The sequence below is a fragment of the Neopelma chrysocephalum genome, unplaced genomic scaffold (assembly GCF_003984885.1).
Source record: "Neopelma chrysocephalum unplaced genomic scaffold, ASM398488v2 Primary Assembly neopelma1_143, whole genome shotgun sequence".
Classification (NCBI taxonomy): Eukaryota; Metazoa; Chordata; class Aves; order Passeriformes; family Pipridae; genus Neopelma; species Neopelma chrysocephalum.
Genome location: NW_020897805.1, coordinates 4076627 through 4096947, shown reverse-complemented (window position 1 = coordinate 4096947; position 20321 = coordinate 4076627). Strand labels below are relative to the sequence as shown.

General features: G+C 36.9%; 1 protein-coding gene across 40 annotated transcripts in view; it reads left to right on the top strand.

Annotated features, from left to right (window-relative positions):
• The window catches only part of KCNMA1 (potassium calcium-activated channel subfamily M alpha 1), a 468160-nt gene that overhangs the window by 426014 nt on the left and 21825 nt on the right, over window positions 1–20321 (top strand). For 23 of the 40 annotated variants that reach the window (XM_027700116.1, XM_027700115.1, XM_027700113.1 and 20 more), the window contains 2 exons: window positions 12809–12922; window positions 16103–16233. In XM_027700116.1, the coding sequence (XP_027555917.1) occupies window positions 12809–12922; window positions 16103–16233 (245 nt within the window). Of the gene's footprint in view, window positions 1–12808; window positions 12923–13628; window positions 13713–16102; window positions 16234–20321 lie in introns of all 40 variants that reach the window. The other 17 variants (XM_027700105.1, XM_027700104.1, XM_027700103.1 and 14 more) reach the window with 1 other exon arrangement.

Sequence of the window (20321 nt, the reverse complement as noted above, 5' to 3'; positions counted from 1 at the left end):
GCAGACATTTAAAAAAAAAACCCTCCTTCTCTAAAAAAAAAAAGAATGAGAAATTTCACTGAAATCAGATAGTGTCACATGGGAACTGAGAAAACGTTTTGTTTATTGTTTATTTGAGGACAGATGAATTGGACTAATAGCACAACAGTTACAGAAGCATTCTTCAAAAAAAATTTTCTATTAGTCACAAGTGTGAGCTTGCTCAAAATAAGTTTATGCTGTAACCAAAATTAAATTCAGAAAAGGTGCTTGAGCCATTTTGTTTGGCATATTCAGCTGTGTATTTTAGAAACTATATCTGCTGTAAATCTTCAATAATTTGCAAATTGTTCCTATTCTAGCTTTCCATGTGTGAAGAATTTGGCTTCCTAGAACAGTAACTTCAAACTTTTTGTAAATTTGTTCAATTATGTGTAAAATAAATCCTTATTGAACTGATTTATTGAATCTTCCCTGACTTGAAATCAGTGTTTGACAAACTGCTTAAAATAATGTTTTGGTGAACTCTTTCTTAGAGGACAAATATTCAAAAGATTTTTCCATGTAACTCCAATTTAGCAACCTTGCTATTTCCTAAACTTTGGATTCCAGTTTGATAAAATGTGCCTAAGGAAACAGATAAATCTCAGATATATTATTATATCCTGGTTGATTTCGTTGCCTACCAAATCTTCTTTAGAATTTGCACAAAAGGGATTTTGCCACAAAGTCTTAGAAAAAATTTTCTGGAAATATGATGTTCATGGAGTTTTTAAACATAGATTTGATGTCTTATTTACACCATTTTCCTAGCCAAATATGTGGCATGCAAGGTAATATTTCCATTCTTAACTCGTCTCCTTTATTTTTATATCTAGCACCTAGAGTAATTTTACTAAAGACTTGAAAATTACAGACTTTTTGTTTTAAAATTTCATCATTAGGTGTCAATGAGGCTAGTGTGAGACCTAAAGTTCATGAAAGGGAAGAAATGTCCTCATATTTTCCTTATTAAACTGTAGAGACCAAGTTCATAGCTAGCAATGTGAAAAGGACTTAGAGGGTTTCCTTCTAGATGTCTGTGAGAGGAGGAACTGGGGATTGAAGATCTCTGCTCTCCCTTGCTGATCAGTGAATGTAGGCAGGGGACAGCAGTGCTTCCCTGAGCTTTTTCTCCAAGACTAGTACTCTCTCTTGTCATGTGAGTCCTTTGATAACCAATGCGAGGTCTGTCAGGGGAAAAGGTTGGGAAGTGCTTGTGCAAAGTATCTTGTGATGCACATTTCAAAATATCCCCCCTGCAATAGAGGGAAGTGATTCCAGTTATGTGAGAAATGCAATGTGTCTCCAAGGTTTCTTGATATTTGAGAATTTTATTATTATTAACTGTTCAATTAAATCTTCAATTCAGTTCTTTAGTGGCAATGTAAACTCGTGTTTGGACACATCTGTTTTGAGTGAGACAGATGTAGACTGAATTAAATAGACAAAGAGTGCTTCTAAAAATTTGGAACATGTCTTGAATTTGTTTTTATTTGTTTAATGGCAATGTTTGTAATTGTCAAATGTAAATAAGCCTTAAAATTTGTAGGCAGATATACGTTTTAGATTGGCCCTGCCCAAAATCACCAGCTTCTTAAAATATCCCACTAGTAACCAAAATCCACATTGCAACTTGAATATTTAATCTCAGAATCCTATCAAATAACAAGAAATAGACTAAAGACTCTCAGAAATGTTCAAAACCTCTAACTGAAAGGAAAGCTATTTCCCCTGATATTGGTACTAATGAAATTAAAGAAGTAAGCATTTTAGTTTTTATCAACCCATGTAACTCTCTAGTAAATAATAAGGGATAGGCAAGTTAATGCATTAAGTGTTTTTAGAGATGATGCCAATTTAAAATCCAGCACTAGTATTTAGATGCAGGAATGACAGTAAGTAGTCAATATAATGCTGAAAAAACACCAACACAAAAACTGCTGGAAGTTTTCAGTATGTCTGTACTGTGACTGGATACCATGGTATATATTTTATGATTGCCACTTAATATTTACTACTTAAAGAATACCAGATTACGTTTTACTGTTATCACTGTCTTTATCAGCTTGTTTGCTAGTGTAATGGGTTTCAGATTCAGATCCCTTATAAATAAAATAGATAAGGTGCTGGTGTAAAGACACTTCTGCTGGTACTTCTTTAAATATAAAAAGACATTTGAACAGTGAAAGGTAAGCAAAACCCTAAAGATTTTAGAAAAAACTCTAATAAAATAATGAGTCATTCTGTCATGATAAGAAGTTAATTTTCTTTTTAAGATTAATATTCACTAAGAGGAGAAAAACAGTGAACCAAAATAGTGCAAACTTAGCAATGGAAGTTTCGTCTTATGAGCAGGCTGTACCTCACTGGTTTTGTGAATGCTTTTCCTTTTTTCTTGATATTCCTGAGCAAATTATGTTTATTTACACTGCTGACTGTACACTTTGGATATTCTTCGTCCTCAAAAGGCCATCAGAGGCATAAGTTGCTCTCTGAATTCTTGATTCTGGATACTGTACTGACTGAAGGAGAGGTTCCCACACTTTAGAGGTTGAGTAAACCCAGTGATATCAGTAGTATCACTGCTGTTCTTCAGGCAGGTGTATCTACACAACCTTAGATATTATTAATAGCTAATATATTTCTACTGGTAGATCATTCAGGAAAACTCAATTAGAGAGTTCAGATTCATCCTGATTCCACAAGCGTGCGATTTGTATTTAGATATTTTTTTAATGGTGAAAAAAAAGGAGTAGAAAGAAAACAAAATCCTCATTTTTTGTTTATTTCCAGTCAGAGTCAAGGATAATTGCAATAAATTAGCCGATTTTAGTATTTGGTAGACCTATATTTAGACTGGAATAGAATGTCGCATAGTGTATATGGGACACATAAAACAGAGTTTATATGCCAAGCTGAAGAAAGTATAAGGCTGGTTTGATGTGTTAGCCTTTTCTGTGAAGTTCAGTATCAGAGAATTGACATTTCTTTTAATGGAAGTACTTTTTGGAGATACATACCTTCCTGTTACTTTTAATGCATGACAGGGATAGTTTTCATACTGGCCATTAATACTGATAATTCTGATGTGCAAATAATTGTGGTGATGGGATGATGTGTGTGCTTTTAAAATATACTCCAAACCCTAGGATGTTTCCTTTTGTGTGTTTCAAATAGGGCACCATACATTATTTGCAAGGTTCAGATGAAACTGTAGCAAGGAGATAGTAAGCTATCTGTTATAGTCAAGAGAATTTTGTTTGAAGAAGCACACAAATACTGCTTAGGTAATTATCATTCCTTACATTTCTAACTGCACCTGGCTGCATGCAATTTATTGTGCTTTCTAAGGAAAAGTTAGTTGAGTTACCATTGTACAGACTGGCATAGTTCAAATCAACTTGATACTCATTTTCACACATGATATCTACTAAGATGTCTTTAACAGACATGCTACAAAAGGCAGTATTTGAGTGACTAAAAACATGACTGATTTTTTTTTCCTCCAATTTATTATGTTCAATTTGGAGTTCTGGTAAAAAAATTTGGCTTGCAGAAAACCTTTGCAGCGGTATGCTGAAAGTTTGAATGCCTGAATGAAATTCTGTTAGGCTTCTTTTAAAGAAAATATATTCACACATGAACACAAACCCATGCTTCTTTACCCTGAGAATTTAATCAAGCCCTGAAATTTTTAAAATACAGATTTAATTTTTTTGAATCGCCTGCATACTGTCACTTGACTATTTGCATAGGACAACCTGTCTGCTAAAACATTGTGCAGGATTTGGTGAAATCTTGCAGGATAGGACATGGGCACAATACGCTCTCCAGTCGGCACCCTTTGAAGAGTTACTTTTTTTACAATATAGAAAAATATGGGAGAGGAGGTTTGTATACTTGCAAATAGATTAGACTGCAGGAAATATGCAGGAGGGCTATGAAGCATACCTGCCAGATAAATTAGAGGTGGTCTTGACCTGAATCCAACCTGTCTCAAAGATCAGCTCTGGGAATTCAATTCAGACTTCTTTGATAAAATGAGGCTTTAGCCTTCACAGTTCAATCTTTGATCCCCAAGACAGCCTTGAATGTTGGATTTTAGTTTTGACCCAGCCTATAGAGAACTTAATGACATTTTACCATAGGTTTCCAGCTCAGTTCCAGCTTGAGTAATTTGCAAGTCTGCTGGTACTATTTAGCCCACACAGACTATGAAGTCGACCGTAAGTAAGTCCAAGTTGATGGAAAAACAATATTGCTAGAACAGAGTGACAGATGTTGATTATCACAAAGTGTCTGTTTAAGCGTTTTGTATGTATCCATTTCCTCACTGCAAACACCTGAAATTTTTGTAGAAGTTACAAAGTAATTGTACTTAAAGACATGGAATCATCTGCTAAAGAAATTGTCAGAATACATATTGCAAAAAATGACTGCTGTGGTTATTACTGTTGCTGCTCAGGGGAGCTATTCAGATGCCTCATTTATTGGAGCTTAATAGATTAAAAGTCCAAATTGAGTCTCATGATATAAACCTAATCAAATTCTAATCTGCATAATTTTCCCATAAGCAGCAATGGGAAATTCATTTAATTTATGTTTCAGTAGTTGCCAATCATGTGTTGGACAACATTGTTACTTTTATTTATCAAAATATTTTTATTGATTTCCTGCTATGATATCTGGCTTTTCTCTTCCTTTTTCTCTCAGAAAAAAATTTGCTTTATTTGGTATAATGGTATAATGTGTAGTCTTGCCTTACTTGCCTATATATCATTTTTAAGGGTGAGTTTTCCATTTTGTTTTTAGTTATTGAATAACTGTCTCTCTAAACTAGGTAATATAGCTTAATTTATTTGATAATTTTAATTCAGCATATTTATTTTTGCCTGAGGTCTAAATATGCAGGGTTGATTAATGATTCAACTAAAAAAAGTTTGGCATCATTATATATTAAATTATTTTAGCTGCAAACCTGTGCTACACTTAGATGTTACCAACTTTGTGCCCTAGAAGCACCTAGTGTAGAAAACTATTAAATGGTAAATAGAGAGTAGGGACAATTAAAAAATAAAGTTTGTAAAGAAAGTAGCTACAGAAAGGAAATTTAATTTTGTTTTCTCTTTGCTAAATAAAAAAAATAAATTCAGAGAACTTGTGCTTCATTCCATGGGAGCAAGAAGTTTTTCTCAGACTAATACTGACCAGGAACGTTTATGGTATAGAGAAATAAAGTTTCCATTCAAGTCAACCTGAGGGAAGTGCTGTAATTATGTATTATCTTACTTAAAGTGAGAAAAATAGCAAGGAGTGAACATCAAGACTATGCTCTGCAAAGCACTAGTAAATAAAGCCCATTTGTTTTGGTAGTTTTGGGCTGTGTAAGCTTGTGGCGAACCTTGGCAAAAGTAGGGTTTGGGTAATTACCACATGAGGTTTTGTGAAGGGAAAAAAAACCCCTACAAAGCCAACAAGAAAAACCCAGGCAGTTCAGGTGGACTTCATCTTTGTTTTCTGTGCATGCTTGATAGCGAAACACAAAAGACACTGAAACTGGGAAAAGACTTGTATAAGTCTAAAACCCTCTAAGTTATACATGATTCTGCACTAGGCCTAAAATATAATGCTATTTTTAACACGTTGTGCTGTTTACAACTGAAAATGGAATCAACATGGTGCGATTTACTGCTAAACCTCAAGATGATGAAACTCCAATCCTTCTCTTGATCTTTGTTTTTACAGCTTAATCCTGCCTTGTTAGAGCAGTCCAAGAACCAGTAAACCTATAAATCATTTACACTTCCAGCATGTGGGGCCACTAACTCATCCAGGAATGGATCTCACACTTTAGGGAGCAGAAACTAGTATTGGTCCTGCTGCCCTGTGCTTCCATTTGAGCTTTGACTTGGACATTTTTAGTATAGGTTTCTGTAATTCAACAGTAAGGGAACAAACAGACATTAGAGAAGGCAGGAAGATGGGCAGCTTGTTCTCTCTGACAGCATCTCTCAGAGTTCAAAGCTCCAGGGCTTGTTCCAGTCCCAAAGCATTGGAGAGTTGTTAAACTTGAGAAAGCTGTCCTTCTTCACCCTCCGCTCTCTGTAGATATACCTTGGCCTATGTTTGGGCCTGGAGCATCTCTGAAGACGCTGCAGTCTCTGAAAGAGCTGGGAGCTTATGCAGTCACATCTGGTCTTTCACATTCCTCTCTTTTTCTAGAGCTTTAATGATAATCTCCAAGAGATTTTTAGATCTTCAGGCAGTAAAAGTCAGAACTGAAACCAGAATTTAGGATTTCCAGGTTTTGAGGCCAAACTACATCCCTGTCTCAGACCACATGGGACATTGAAGCTAGAATTGTTTCTAAACTGAATGGCTGTAACAGATTCCCATGAATGTCAGCAGCTCTTTAGCTGCATGACTGCTGCTGAACTTTCCAGGTATACCCAAGTGGCTGTACTTTGGAGAATAACAGGTATAGTCTATCCTTCAAGTGAATTCACAGGAATATTAATGGACATTGTCAGCAAACAGTAGCAAAGGGATAAAACTGTGAGGTCCTTCTGTAAAAGAATTATTTCTTTTTGGCTGGCTCTGCTTAATGAAAATACTTGTCCCATATTTCTGCATGATAACTTGTCAGGGGTGTGTTTCGCAGTTCACCACCTGTGTGTTATTCATATATGCTCAAAATATTATTGTTGTTTCATACTGCTTAGATGAGCCAGAGCTAGTTAATAGTATATATGTCTTTTAAATTATACTTTTGAGGACTTTAGTGCATACATTACCCAGTGAATGCCACAGCATCTTTCCCTAAAATAGCATTATTTAAAGGACACTATCAATTTACATGGTACTTTAATGACAAGACCACAACCTTTAGGTCTGCCAAGTGAATTTTCAGTTTGAGAAAGTGCCTGCTGCATGCACAGAGTTCCAGTTTAGTAAAACATACAACTTTGAAAGGAAAGAGAGGCAGAGAAGAAAGAGGCAGAGGGAAAGGGGAAGAGAATCATAAAGGATCCATTATGATCCTTAAGAACAGAAGATATTTTATAAACATAAAAGTCCAGTTTGAGAATATGCCCATCTGAGTCTCAGTGGAGTCAGTGGAACAGAAGCAGTACACATCCATGAGACAAATTTGTTTCTACATTAAAACCTGAGTAAACCTTTATTGGCCCTCAGCAAACTTAAAGAATATATTTACTGCTATGAAGAGCAAACCTACTGTCATTTCATGGGACATTACTCACTCAAGTGAACTGCACAGGAACAAAAATTAGCAGTTTGTGCCCAGCGCAATCAGCAGATCGTTTGGCCATCAGATCAGTTGCTCCAAACAACATATAAGCTGGGCAAAATTGGTGGTGCTTTCAGTATGAAGAAGGCATGTTAAGCCATGGCAGCATTCCTTAATTTTGAACTTCACAGTGCCACTGGCTCTCAGAATACCTGCATGTTACTGATGAGCCCCAATTAGTACCTCCCTGAGAGGACCACAGGCCAGCCTGGGTCAGGAGGCACAGTGCTCATAAGCCCAGTACTGCTCATCCCTTTGCAGGTGGTGTTTTCTAAGAGAGGAAGGGTTTATATCCACCTGGCCCTGCTGAGTTCTGAGCTGGGGAGCACCTGGATCCCCAGTAACTTTTGGTAAAAAGATATTGCCTTCTGTTAGGGAGGAAGTTTCCACAGGGTTCTTCTTCCACTAAGATGACTACATCTTTAACAGGTAGGATTTTGCCTCTAATGCAGTTGTTTGTTTTTTACCTACTTCTGTGAGCAGTAGTATCTTAGAGGGAGCTGGGGAATACTCTTTGCACAGAATCAAGACATTGAACCAGCAGCTTTCTGCAGAGATTTGTAGCAGGCTCGAACTCCTTCAGGCAAGGTAGCTGAGTTAGGGAATGGGAGTCCCTGCCTCTCAAAGAGGGGGGGCTGCTGCCAGGGGGTACGCAGTGACTACTGACTGTCAGACCTCACTGATTTTGAGCATGTCAAAGCCCAGAACCTGTGTTCCTTTCAGAGACGTGATATACTTAGTTCACTGTTTGGCATCATCTTGTTTCAGAGAGGGACAGGAGTGTGCTACCTTCTGTTGAAGTTCCCTCAGTTTGATAAGGGAGACCTTATTGCTCTCTCCAACTACCTGACAGGAAGTTGTAGTGAAGTGAGGGTTGGTCTCGTGTACCTGATAACAAATGAAAGGACAAGAGAAAATGGCCTCAAGTTGTGCCAAGGGGAGCTTCAATTGGATATTAGGGAAAATTTCTTCACTGAAAGAGTTGTCAAGCATCGGAGCAAGCTGGCCAGGGAAGTGTCGGAGTCGCCATCCCTGGAGGTATTTAGAAGACGTCTAGATGTGACATTTAGTGACATGGCTTAGTGGTGGACTTGGCAGTGCTAGGTTAATGGTTGGACTGAATGATTTTAAAGGTCATTTCCAACCTAAATGATTCTATGACTCTGTTGTGGTGGTTATCCATATAGCGGGTGGTGGTGGGTTGACCCTGACTGATAACTCAGGCAGTCTGCCTCACTTCCCCACAATGAGAAAAAAACTCATGAGCTGAGGTAAAGCCAGTTTAATAAATGAGGAAAACAAAAACAAACCACAAAACAAACAACAAAAAAGCAAAAACCAAGGGATGCAAAGTCAATCACTCATCCAGTATAGCAATTCAGTGGCTGCTGGAACTGATATGATTTTGCGGTACCTTACCTCCTCGTTGTTGGCAAAGAGAATTCCCTTCTCCAGAAGTCCCCCACTGTCGCTGTATTTCCTTCCACAGGGGCTGTGCTCAGACTTGTACAGGCCATGTGAATTTTACTGTAGAGGTTGATCCTTTTAAGCAATTGTAGCTCCCTCAGTTGTTTGTTGAACAAGGAGACACTGTGGTTGTAAGATCACAACTATCAGCCCTGTTTTATGATTTTTATGAGCATTAGTGGAACAAGGTTTGTGGACTGAAGGAGAAAATGGAATATGAAAAGGAAAATGAAAAGAGGTTGTGAGGAAAGCATGTCATTTCTAAATGAATGCTCTGTGCAGAGGAATTTAATCTTTTCACAACTGAAAATGAATCTTAAATCTGATGCCTTAGCTTGTTTCAGCTTCTGTAATGAAATAGAGTTTTCCTAATACCCTGTGACCTGAATTTCTCCCTGCTTTATGGGTGCTATTCCTTGACGTACAAACCTGTATTTTCTCAAGTCAGCATTCGATGATGGATGTCAAAATACAGGTCATGTATTATGCATATAGCATTACCGATTTAAGGTGTTTACTTGTCAAGTTGAAGAAATTCAAAAATGTCACATTCACTGAATCTGCACAGCTGTCACTTGTAGTTTTTCATGCCTTTAAATGAAAGTTCTGATAAAGCAGGTTAGTTTTCCTGCACTTTTTTTTTTTTCTCTTTTCTGGAGGAAAAAAAATAGCCTATGTATAGAATTTACTTTGTGACTTGGGAGCAGGAATGTGACCTGAAGGTGTACGACACCATGTGACTCAAAACACAGGCATGCAAAATCCAAAAATACTTCAGTTTTCCTTTTCCTTAAAATATTCCAAAATTTTTTAAAAGTAAATTTCTAGAAGTGTCTGAATTAAGTACGAGCAAGGAAATTAAATTGTCAGATATTTCTCACATCTTTCAAGACCATAGGGTGAAAAATATCAAGGCATGAGTCTAGTTTTACATTCAAGGTGAAAACAAATTCCCCTTAACATGCTTCCTGCATTTCAGACTGAATGCACTATGTGCGCAGTGTGCAATTACAGAGCTTCTGACAGTCGCTGTCTAACACAAATGCTGCATTTACTTCAATCTTCTGACACCATCCTAGGAAGACAAATATTTGAAGGGTTAGAGAGGTGGCTACAAATAGCCTTCGATGGAGAGTGTGCGTGTCTCTGCCTCTATGTGTGTGCACATTGCAGTGGAGGGAAGGCAAGAAGAACTTGCATGTTTAGATGCAGTTATGCTAACTTACTTCAATTTGCTTTTAGCTGGTAGGGAAATGCTGATGTGCTCCTGACATCTGAAGAGCCTGATTCTCTAAAAAACGTTTTAGGGAGCGCATCCTGAGATGGGCAGAGGAAAGCCTTCAGGAAAAACGGAGAAGCAGAGCCTCTAGGGATGCTCCGAGCAGTACAATCCCTAGGGTGCATGAGAACAGTATTAGTTTTCTTTGCTCTTAGATAACTGAGTGTAAAAAATCTTGCTGTTGCCATTTTAACCTGTAGTTCTGCAGAGAACCGAACTGGGCCTGACACCATAACTGCCCAAGGAGTCTGGATGAGCTTTTTCTATTATACTGTGACAAAGGCCATATCTTGCATCTCCTAACAGAATGCATTCCATAACAGAGTGCAAGATTTAAAACACTAGATCCTGCTGCAGAAGGAGGTGTCACATTAATACCCACCTGTCCTCAGATGGCATTTGAAGTCCCACTTTCATTTTCTTGCTGTTGAGAGAGTGTCAGCATCACCTGTAACTTATGAGGTGGTGCCTGAATTACCTCCGTTAGACTCACTTTGTGAGCCTGAGGAATCTCAAGCTCTGCCATGCAGAAGTAAATGTTCAAAGAGCCAAGACAGCTATCAGTCATAGTGCCAGATACAAGGAAACATCTGCAAACCAATACCAGTTGGAAATGCAACTCACTGTCATCATGTTGGTCTTACTGAATTAGTTTCTGCACAAGGAGCAATGTTAAGTCAGACTGTTAACACTTCTGATTCTCTCGGAGAAATCTGCTTTCTAAAGGTTTTCCATGCACTGGTAATATTAAATAGAATTGTTTTACTGACTTAGGTTTGTCTATGGCAATGTTTTAGTCTTGCAAGCCTGTTGAAGATACCACATCCACTTCTTCTCTCCTAAGGAATTTCTTCACAGACTTTTCACTCTCGTCTTAGTTGTCCTGTCTGTACAATCATCATGTTGCATCTAGTTTTCTTGTGATAGAATGAAATTCATACCAGAACCTTCCAGAGGGCTAAGAAAGTCTCTCCTCAGTGATTATTGCCTGTATATTCTATATATAATACAGACAAAACATAGGGACAGATGAATGGAAAGAGAAATTTAAATCCCATTGAATCAAGAAGTCCAGATCTAGTGGTCCTTGTAGTTTAGAAGCGGTTTAAGAGTGATGGTAATTATCACTGGAAAAGAACCATAAATCCTTCAGAAGATATAAACCATTACAATGTGCTAACAATTACAATTTAGTTTAGAAATTTCCTGGTTTGTAAATTGGTCCCCAAACTAAAGCAAGGTAAACTACATAATATCATATTCTTCTGAATTCAGTAACAGATGAACGAACGTATCAATGAATTTAATGGTGTGAAACAGTTTCCACACTGCAAGAAGATAATGAAGTTATGTCAGGAATTAATTTGGCTTTGATTAATTTAGAATCAGTATATGGAGAATTCAGAACTATTGACAGAGGACCAAAAGTCTGTCCCTGGATGTCAGGTGTGAAGTCAAAGAACTTAGGAATAACATGGCAAAAAAATTTAATGTCTTCTCAGAAATGTGTGTTTTAAAGTGAGCTTGGGTCAATCCTATTTCTGGCATATAAATATTTGCCTAAAAATGCTGCCTTAACAGTTTTCTACATTAAACCCTAAAATCAACCTCTAGCTTCACCATCACTTCTGCAATAATGACATTAAATGAACCTTCCCATGCTTTCTGCAGCTTTAATGGACAAGGGAGGTAGAATGCTTTAGTCTCAACAGTAAATTTCCATCCTTCTATTGCATGGGCTTTTGTATAACTACCTGTTTTTTTAGTATTTACAATCAAACTCCAAAAGGCTTTTCCTGGGTATTTTTTATTTAAAGAAAAAGAAAAAAAAAGAAGAAAGAAAAAAGGACAAAAAAAAGCTCAGTGCCAAGGGCTCCATTTCAAAGTGTGTAGAGAATCAGGCTGAAAACATAATGTCTTTTGGAGGTGAACCTTGCTGGTCTCCAGATCTCTTTTTTCTGTGAGTGCCTGCCAGTGTGTTTCCTCTCCCACCTTTGTTTCCTTTACATCTTCACTCTTTCTAGTTTCTTTTGAAGGATTCCTCTTAGATACTGTTTGAAAACCTGTGTCTTTTTCCTTCCATCCTACCTTTTTGTCTGTTAGAATGAACCCTTCCATCGCAGTATTCCTACAATGGTAATCCTCATAGAAATGCATATTATAAATGGTACGCATGAAAATTAAAAAAACAAGCAAACAAACAAAACACCATGTGTGGGTTGTATTGCTCCTGGAAAACAGGTAAACCCTGCTTGTTGATCAAACCTAAAACCAGCTAATGGAAGCAATTTGTTCCTCATGGTTTTACTACCATTTACAAACAGTACTCTTTAAAATGTTAATTATTGTTTAAGGAAAGGTGTTTATTTCAGGATTATTGAAATACTGATAAGACAAAATTAAACCTCTCAAACACTGTGGTCTTTTTTATTTTTATTTAAGTAAGCATTACTCTTTCCGTTTTACACCTTTTGATGCAAAGGCTTAGGATAACAAAATGAATTTCAGTTTCTTCATTAGCTATCAAATATCTTACAGTAGAAATAAACCGCCTATTTGTGAAGGATTATGCTTTTATGAAATCATTGTTGAAAATTAAGTCAATTTTTTTTAAAATTACAATTTTTTACCATACTTTCCTGGAAAATAATAAAATCAGAGATAGGGAATTCCCCATAGTTTGTCCTCTGTAAACTTTCTCTTTTTTTTCCCCTTTTTTTTTCTTCTTTTAGGCTTTACACCCCCTGGAATGGATAGGTCATCTCCAGACAACAGTCCAGTCCATGGCCTGTTACGTCAACCCTCCATTACAACAGGAGCCAACATCCCTATTATTACAGAGCTAGGTAAGGAAAGCTAACATTTACCCTTTCATGTACATTCCGGTATCTTTTTCCCACTTCCCTTGTTATGCAGTCACAGAAAAATTACCCATACTGTATCTTACACTGTTATGTTTTCTCTTTTGATAACTGTTTTGAATTACTCTCTCTAAAGAAAGTTTAGTAACAGTTGGTTCACTTTATTTGAATAACTGAAATATGTTTCTCTCCTCCCTTTGGGTTTTCTCCATTTTCTTAAATAAATATTCTGTCAGGCAGGATGCTTTTTGCATAGTGTAACAAATAAGCAGAGGTCTTTGGGCTAAGGTTAGAAAAGGAAGAAAGCCACAGTAAGTATGAGCAGATATTTCCTGTGCATTTAATCAATTGTAAGAGGCCATTTGTTTATTTCTTCATGGTCCAAAACTGTTTAATCATGTGTAACCAAACTCTGTATAATAGTATGAGATATTTTACTCCTGAGAATACGATGATGGTAGGTAACTAGACTCTGATTTCCACTCTAGCTGTGGGTATTTATGTTGTCAAGTGGTGTGATGTGAAGTGCAGAAGCTGTTCTGTTTTTTTCATGGCAAATACAAACTTGATCTGTGGTCCTTTGTCCTCTATTTTCTTTTTCAGTTTTATTTTTTAGAGCCTTATCTGTCTTTTTCCCTTACTTTATTCTCTTTCTGTACTTTCTTTTCCCCCTAAATACTTTACTTACTAGCTAAGCCTGGCAAACTTCTGCCTTTGGTTTCAATCAGTCAGGAAAAAAACAGTGGAACCCACATTCTTATGATAACTGAACTGGGTAAGAAGTGCCTTTTTCCTTCACATCACTGTCTTATTTTCTGTTGTTGTTGTTCTTACTGTCATCAGCTTTCCCTTTATTTATCTGGCTGTATCAGAGGGGCTACCCTCATGGCACTGCTTTGAATGTGTTTTATTTGTGGTTCTAGTTGAAATTGACTGTCTTGTTCTGGTCTTTCTTAATGATTTTTTTTTTTTCACGCAGCATCAGTAAACCTTTGATCACACTCGTCTGACCTGCCGGCTGTTTTCATAGCACCTCCTCACCAATTCATTTTCTTTGGCCCGAGTCCCCACCTCCCAGCGCCCTCCCCCTCATCTCCCCCCAATTTTTCTCTCCTTTTCTCTCTCTCTTTCTTTCTTGTTAGTTCAGCCTGTTGTCAATTTGGTGGACATACCTTAACAGTTTTCACAGGAAGTCCAAGAAGAACTAAAAGATACCAGGAAAAAAACCCCAGCATCATACTTTCCCTTAAGCTATTTGTTTGTTTATTTTAGGGAATAGGCTTTCTCCCAGAAGCTCAGGTTTTGAAGCTGTAGAGAAGCAGTCAAGTTTCTGCATTGTTCCCTCCTGACACAGAGCTCTCACCATCCTTTGCGAGCAGTGTTTGATGAGCTTTCCCTATGGTGCAGCACAACACCTCACCTGGCCCAGAGACCATTCACAGAAATACTAGCATGCTAACTTGCATTAGGAAGATAAAGATATTGAAGATAACACACCTGCAGAATTCACATTAGATTTGTAGCATCTTGGGAACTGACACCATGCGTGTCTAGCAAGCTGGTGTCTAAGGCAGGTATTAGTCTGCCAGATGTAAGTGGAAAAAGAATGGTACTGTCAGTAGTGCCTACTCTCAACTAGCAAATTAAACTAAGGTACAAGCTTTTCAAAAAGTACGTTTTGAAATGATACAGCAGGCTTTCAAGTACTATATTGCTCAAGAATCTGGAGAATAAATTGATAGGTATTGTACTAAAGAAAGAAGTATTGTGGATACCGGTGTATTCTTGGATGAAATTCTTCTGACTCCCAGGGCAGAACATTTCTCTGATTACAATGGTGAGGTATTATGTATTTGCAGTTACATCAGGGAGTGGGAAGGCAGGAATTTTAAATCCTAGTCTCATGTCCTTTAAACAGCTATCATGATGCTTTATCTGTAGTAATTTATGTTTTGTAAGCTAAGAATGGGAAGGACAGTAGAATATAGTCTGGAAAAGGAGTGGATGGAAAAGAAAACTATATGGGAGGTAACTAAACTGTATGAGAAAGAAGATCAGAATAGCAGGCAGAAGAATTTCTAGCTTAAGAAGGTCAGAGCTGAAATCTGATAAAGTTAACAGCAGCTCTCATTCTGTCTTCAAAGTTCGCTTGGTTGGCTCAGGAGACATGTTCACACGGGGAATAGGGACATAGTGAGTATATGCAGTTTCAAATGCTCAAAAAGTTTTTAATTTCCCTTTCTTGCATGGGAACTGAAATTAATTTGTTGTTTAGTAAGTTGAAGGGTATTCCGATGGCGTAGCTAAGCAGTCTGTGCTTTCATGCCTGAGGGAGATTAATATGGAAATGAAATATTTCATGAAATATGGTCCACTTGATACACTGATCTCAAGGAAACAACTATTTTTATTTGGAATGAGATGGAGGCAGAGGGCTTAACTGTGTCAATGAAATGCCAGAGAAAGTCTAAATGACAAATACTACTTTATTCAGGCTTTTTCTTTAAAACAGCCTCATGTAGATTCTTTTTCACACTGGCTAATATAGAATTTGTGGCTGAGAAAGTGAAGTTACGGAGACAAATATTTGAACAAAATACAGTGCTGCAAGAGAGTAGCTGCTCATTCATTCAGATAGATGCATGTTAAAGGGACAGTCTATCCTCTTTTGAGCCATAAGTGCATTAACATCATTCCAGTAAGAATCACAGCAGCACATCTAACAGATGCCTGTGGGCTATATCAGAGTTTTATTGACAGCCTTTATTTTACAACAGGGTTCTAACTTTGTATCTTGTGATAACATTTCACTATCCATACATACAGCCTTAGCCACTGTACCCGACCAATACCAAGATTGTCTCAATGAATAAGTGCATCATGTATCTCATTTTAAGTGCAGGCAGCTGGTGCCACAAAGCTACTTTTACAGCAAAGGGATAGTCACCTCTCAAGAACAAGAGTGTCACCTCTTACAAGCAACAGATTTTTAAATGCACATTTTCACATCCATCTTGATTTCATTTTCAGTGACGTCAAAGACACAAGTCTGTGTTTCCAGACATATACCGTTTCTTTTTCTTTGACTGTGTAATGTGTGAGGTTGCATGCTGGTGACCCAGAGGCACCTTATGATTTTACTGTTCTTCTTATTATTATTTTCAGTAAATGATTCAAATGTTCAGTTCTTGGACCAAGATGATGATGATGATCCAGACACAGAACTGTATCTCACGCAGCCCTTTGCGTGTGGAACCGCGTTTGCTGTCAGTGTACTGGACTCTCTCATGAGCGCAGTAAGCAAACAAAATCTTTTTCATTCCCTTCCATCAGACTTATTATGAAAGAGTATGAAAGCATAGACCCTTTTCCTCAGGTAGGCATGAGAAGACACTTTTTTCTTACATGTCAAGAATTTCAGAACCTAAACTAGGTTATTTTTCCTGTTGGACATGGAGACCTTAACTGATATATCTAGGACTTCCATGAGTCCACAGTTTTATGAGGAAAGAGTCTTATGTCAGGTTTTAAGGATAATATTTTCGAAAAAAAAGTTATCTCTTCCTCCTGAAATCCAGACACAAATTCAGTGTGTCAGTCCCTATGCTCACCATTCGTATCATACAACATCAACTGTGTTTTGAGCTTTTAATTTCCCAAAGCTATGAACAATGCTCTGAATATGAGCACTGGGGGACACTGATAGAACTATATGAAAGCCATTGTACACATCTCATGAACTCTACTTGTGTGAAGAAAGGTTATCCTCTCTTTTTCATATGAGTTTTCTTGTGAATCAAAACTTTAGCACATGCCAGAAACTACAGATGGTGGCCTTTGGTTATGTCTACATTAGGACTTTTGGTTTGCAGCCATAGTACAGTTCTGAAGCCTCGGTCCTACTCCTTTTCATTCTCCTCATATTGTCTAGGTTTTCAGACCAGTCTTGCTCTGTGTGAGCTACACTTCTTTCAGAGTGACCTTTAGCTCTGCTAGATATAGCAAGGAGATAGTCTTTTTAAAATCTAAGCTTAGGTTTTCTGAACTCCCCGTGGAATAAAGTTCCATAGTGCTGAGAATCATCTGTTGTAAGTAACACTATGTATGAGCAGATAGATTTCTTTAAAGGAGCCAAGTCCAACCTTCACCTAAATTCAGAATGAACCTTTTTGCTTTTAAGAAAAATTCACAGTGATCTTTATTTAGTATTTTATTTGTATTTCATATTTATGTGTCTGTATTTTGTATTTTTCGCTGTTATATTTCTCATGTTTCATCCACAGATGAATAATATCAGTCTACACTGATAAAAGTTTATTCTAATGCAGTCTAGGAGTTTTCAATAACCTCAGAAAACGCTTTTATTGAAAGCTATTTACAACGTTTTGCAGATGTGACAAATTCAGAAAGCCTAAGCAAACACACTTAAACTCTGTACCTTCTCTAATTAAAATCTCTACCTATAAAATATTTAGCATTTTCAAATTATATATCGAAATGATTTAACAAATTGTTATACTGAGAGCTGTATATCTACTCCCATTTTTATCTAAATCAATGTCCCTGAATATATTGTTCAGTAGAACACTTCCAGAATCTCAAAAAAGTAGGGCTAATCATTCTGGTTGCCTCTGGCATCACCACAGAAAGAGAGTGAAATGTTGTGGACATCGCTGCTTTCTTGTGCAAAAGTATGTCATGTAAATAATAGTGAGGCAATGAAAAATATGTAGAGACCATGCCTGTTCAGAAATTTTTATTTGGAATTCACCATATAATCCTCATAATATTTTTAGTTGTTGCTAGCTTTTATTAACTTTCGTTTTTTGACAACATGCCATCCATTTCTGCAATTCCTTTCTTTAACAGTCTTTTTTCCAAACATTTTCACATCTAAGTGGTCATATTGTATGTCAGGGACAGTGCAGCCTGAAGCCAGAGAAATGTGATAACAAGAGTAGAAAATTCTATACTTAGAAAAAATACTAATCAAGAAGACAAGCCAAGGATTCAGTCACTTAGAATTGTTCACCATCCTGTCTTTTCTTTCACCACTTTGCTGATTGGTGGCAGCGTTATTTTCTCTTTTATTCCTCAAAGGCCCAGTAAAGAGTTGGAAAAGTACAATTCTTCCTGACCCTTCAGAAAGGGTAAAATGTGTGAGATGTTTTCCCTTTACTATCCCTATTCTCATGGGAAAGATGTATTCTCCTTTCACTTCTTCTCCAAGGAAAAGAGTGTTTCTCACACAAACTAATCTACTTGCACTATATTATCTGTTTATTTTTTTTTTTCTCCAGAGTACACTCTTTTTAGGAACCAGCTTCTATTTGTTCTGTCTAGCTTCAAGCCAGTGTGGGCAAACTGAACCCAAAATCCCAAAATTGTGAAATCTGCAGTCATGCTTTCATCCTATTAATTGCATAAGAATTCTGTAAGAAGTATATAACTTACACTGTGCTGGCCTTTGCCAGCTCACTTGGAAACAAGTATATAGTTCATTATTCGATCCACTTAATGATTCAGGGAGGTTTACTGCCTAATTTTTATAGGAAAATTCCAATTTATGATATCTGTTGATATCTCTGTAATGCAAATTCCTTATATAGTCCACAATGCAAATGTACAATGCATGAACTTCTCCTTTAAGAATGAATCTCTTCTCACAGTAGTGAGGTTTTGTAGTAAAACAGGTGTAAGAAAGAGTAGAAAGTAAAATAATACCCATGCATACAGTATTATTTCTGACCTGTGGATAATCTGAAACGTACGTATAGATGTATGTATATAGAAAAAAAGTACAAAATATATTTTAAATAATTCAGTCATTGGATAATAATAATTCTACAGTATTAATCAGTGTTAAACTATTAGTTTACTTTCTTATAGTATCATTAATAGAGAAATAGTGCACTAAAATGTACTCACGAATCACAGATTAGAAAATCTGGTCACTTTCTGACTCAACTCTGAATGCTGAAACTCTTTACATTCTGCTAGTTTAGAATTATTTCCTATTAGATGACAGTGTTAGATATTTTAAATTTGAAATTGTCTGTTATTTTCTTATTTTGAAGATAAAAGGCCTAATGAAGTTTAGTTTTCAAAATGCTATCTACTGACCACCTACACACAGTTTGTCCTTTGCAGCAAAGGCAATATATTCCACAAGCCCAAGATTCACAGTGTAGTAGCTGAAACATCATTGCTAAGACAGTAACCAGGTCAAAACCTGCATTGTCTTTTTGATGAATTGGTAGCAGTGGTCTCTCCAGGCTTCAGTTTGAGGGCATTATTGTTCTCTGTGTGAAGACTCTAGGCATAATTCATGTTTTAACTATGTCTGTGGCTATTGTTAAATCATTCCAGCTAATCATTATTATGTCTTTGAAGAGACATCTACTGCCATCAGATGCTTGAATCATATATTAATATTTGTCGTAACATATGCAAACCCAGGGAAAGAATACATGTAGTCTGTCAGTCTCAAGGTGGCACCTCTCCTGAAAAGCAGAGCATGTTCTCATCACCAAGTGGAATGTGACTAAAAAGTGCGGGATTGGAAGCATCTTTTAGGTTATGTGAATGGTTTTTAAAAATATTATCTTCAGCTATAGAAAAGTTACATGACATAGGATAGTCTAAGACAAGCAAATTTTTGAGCAGAAGTACTTTTTCCCTTTCTGATTGTTTTTGAGACAGTTATTCCAGAAAATCCTGTGCATTCAAGGAAACCAGCTTTATCGGACTACAGTACCTTAAAGGTTTGAGCAGTTGGCCTGAGAGCCAAAGCTTCCTCTTACTCCTTTTGACACTGAAGCTGTGAGAACCACAGAAGTTCTGATGGGTTGTTATCCCTCCCACACATACCAATGGCAACAGACCTGACGTACTGTTGGAGTGATGCCATTAGAGGCAAGGATCTCCAGAACCAGATTATACCCTTTAATGTTCTATATCCTGGAATTCATTTCCTAACGCTAGAACTTTAGGTCTTGATTTTTTTCTGCATTACCAAATCCTACTTTTTCTTCATATAAACAAAATCACAGAATGGAAGAAAATAGTTAAAACAGTTAAAAATAACTTTTCATTATATCCCCTTTTTGAGAGTTATCTCTGAGGGATCCTCACAGTCTTATTTATACAGAAAAGAAACTGTTCTAATCTGCGATATGGACATTTTGAAACATAAAACTATTAGTCTGTTCAGGGGTTAGCAAGCAGCATCTTGTAGCTTAAAGTGTCCCAAACATCTTTAAAGTTTGGACAATACTTTGGGAATTAATAGATTTTCAAACTGTTAAATGCTGTTATTTATTTTCTGCTGTTGGTTCTGTCTTAAAAGCAAGTTTGTTACTGATAGGAGTTACTGATGTTAGCT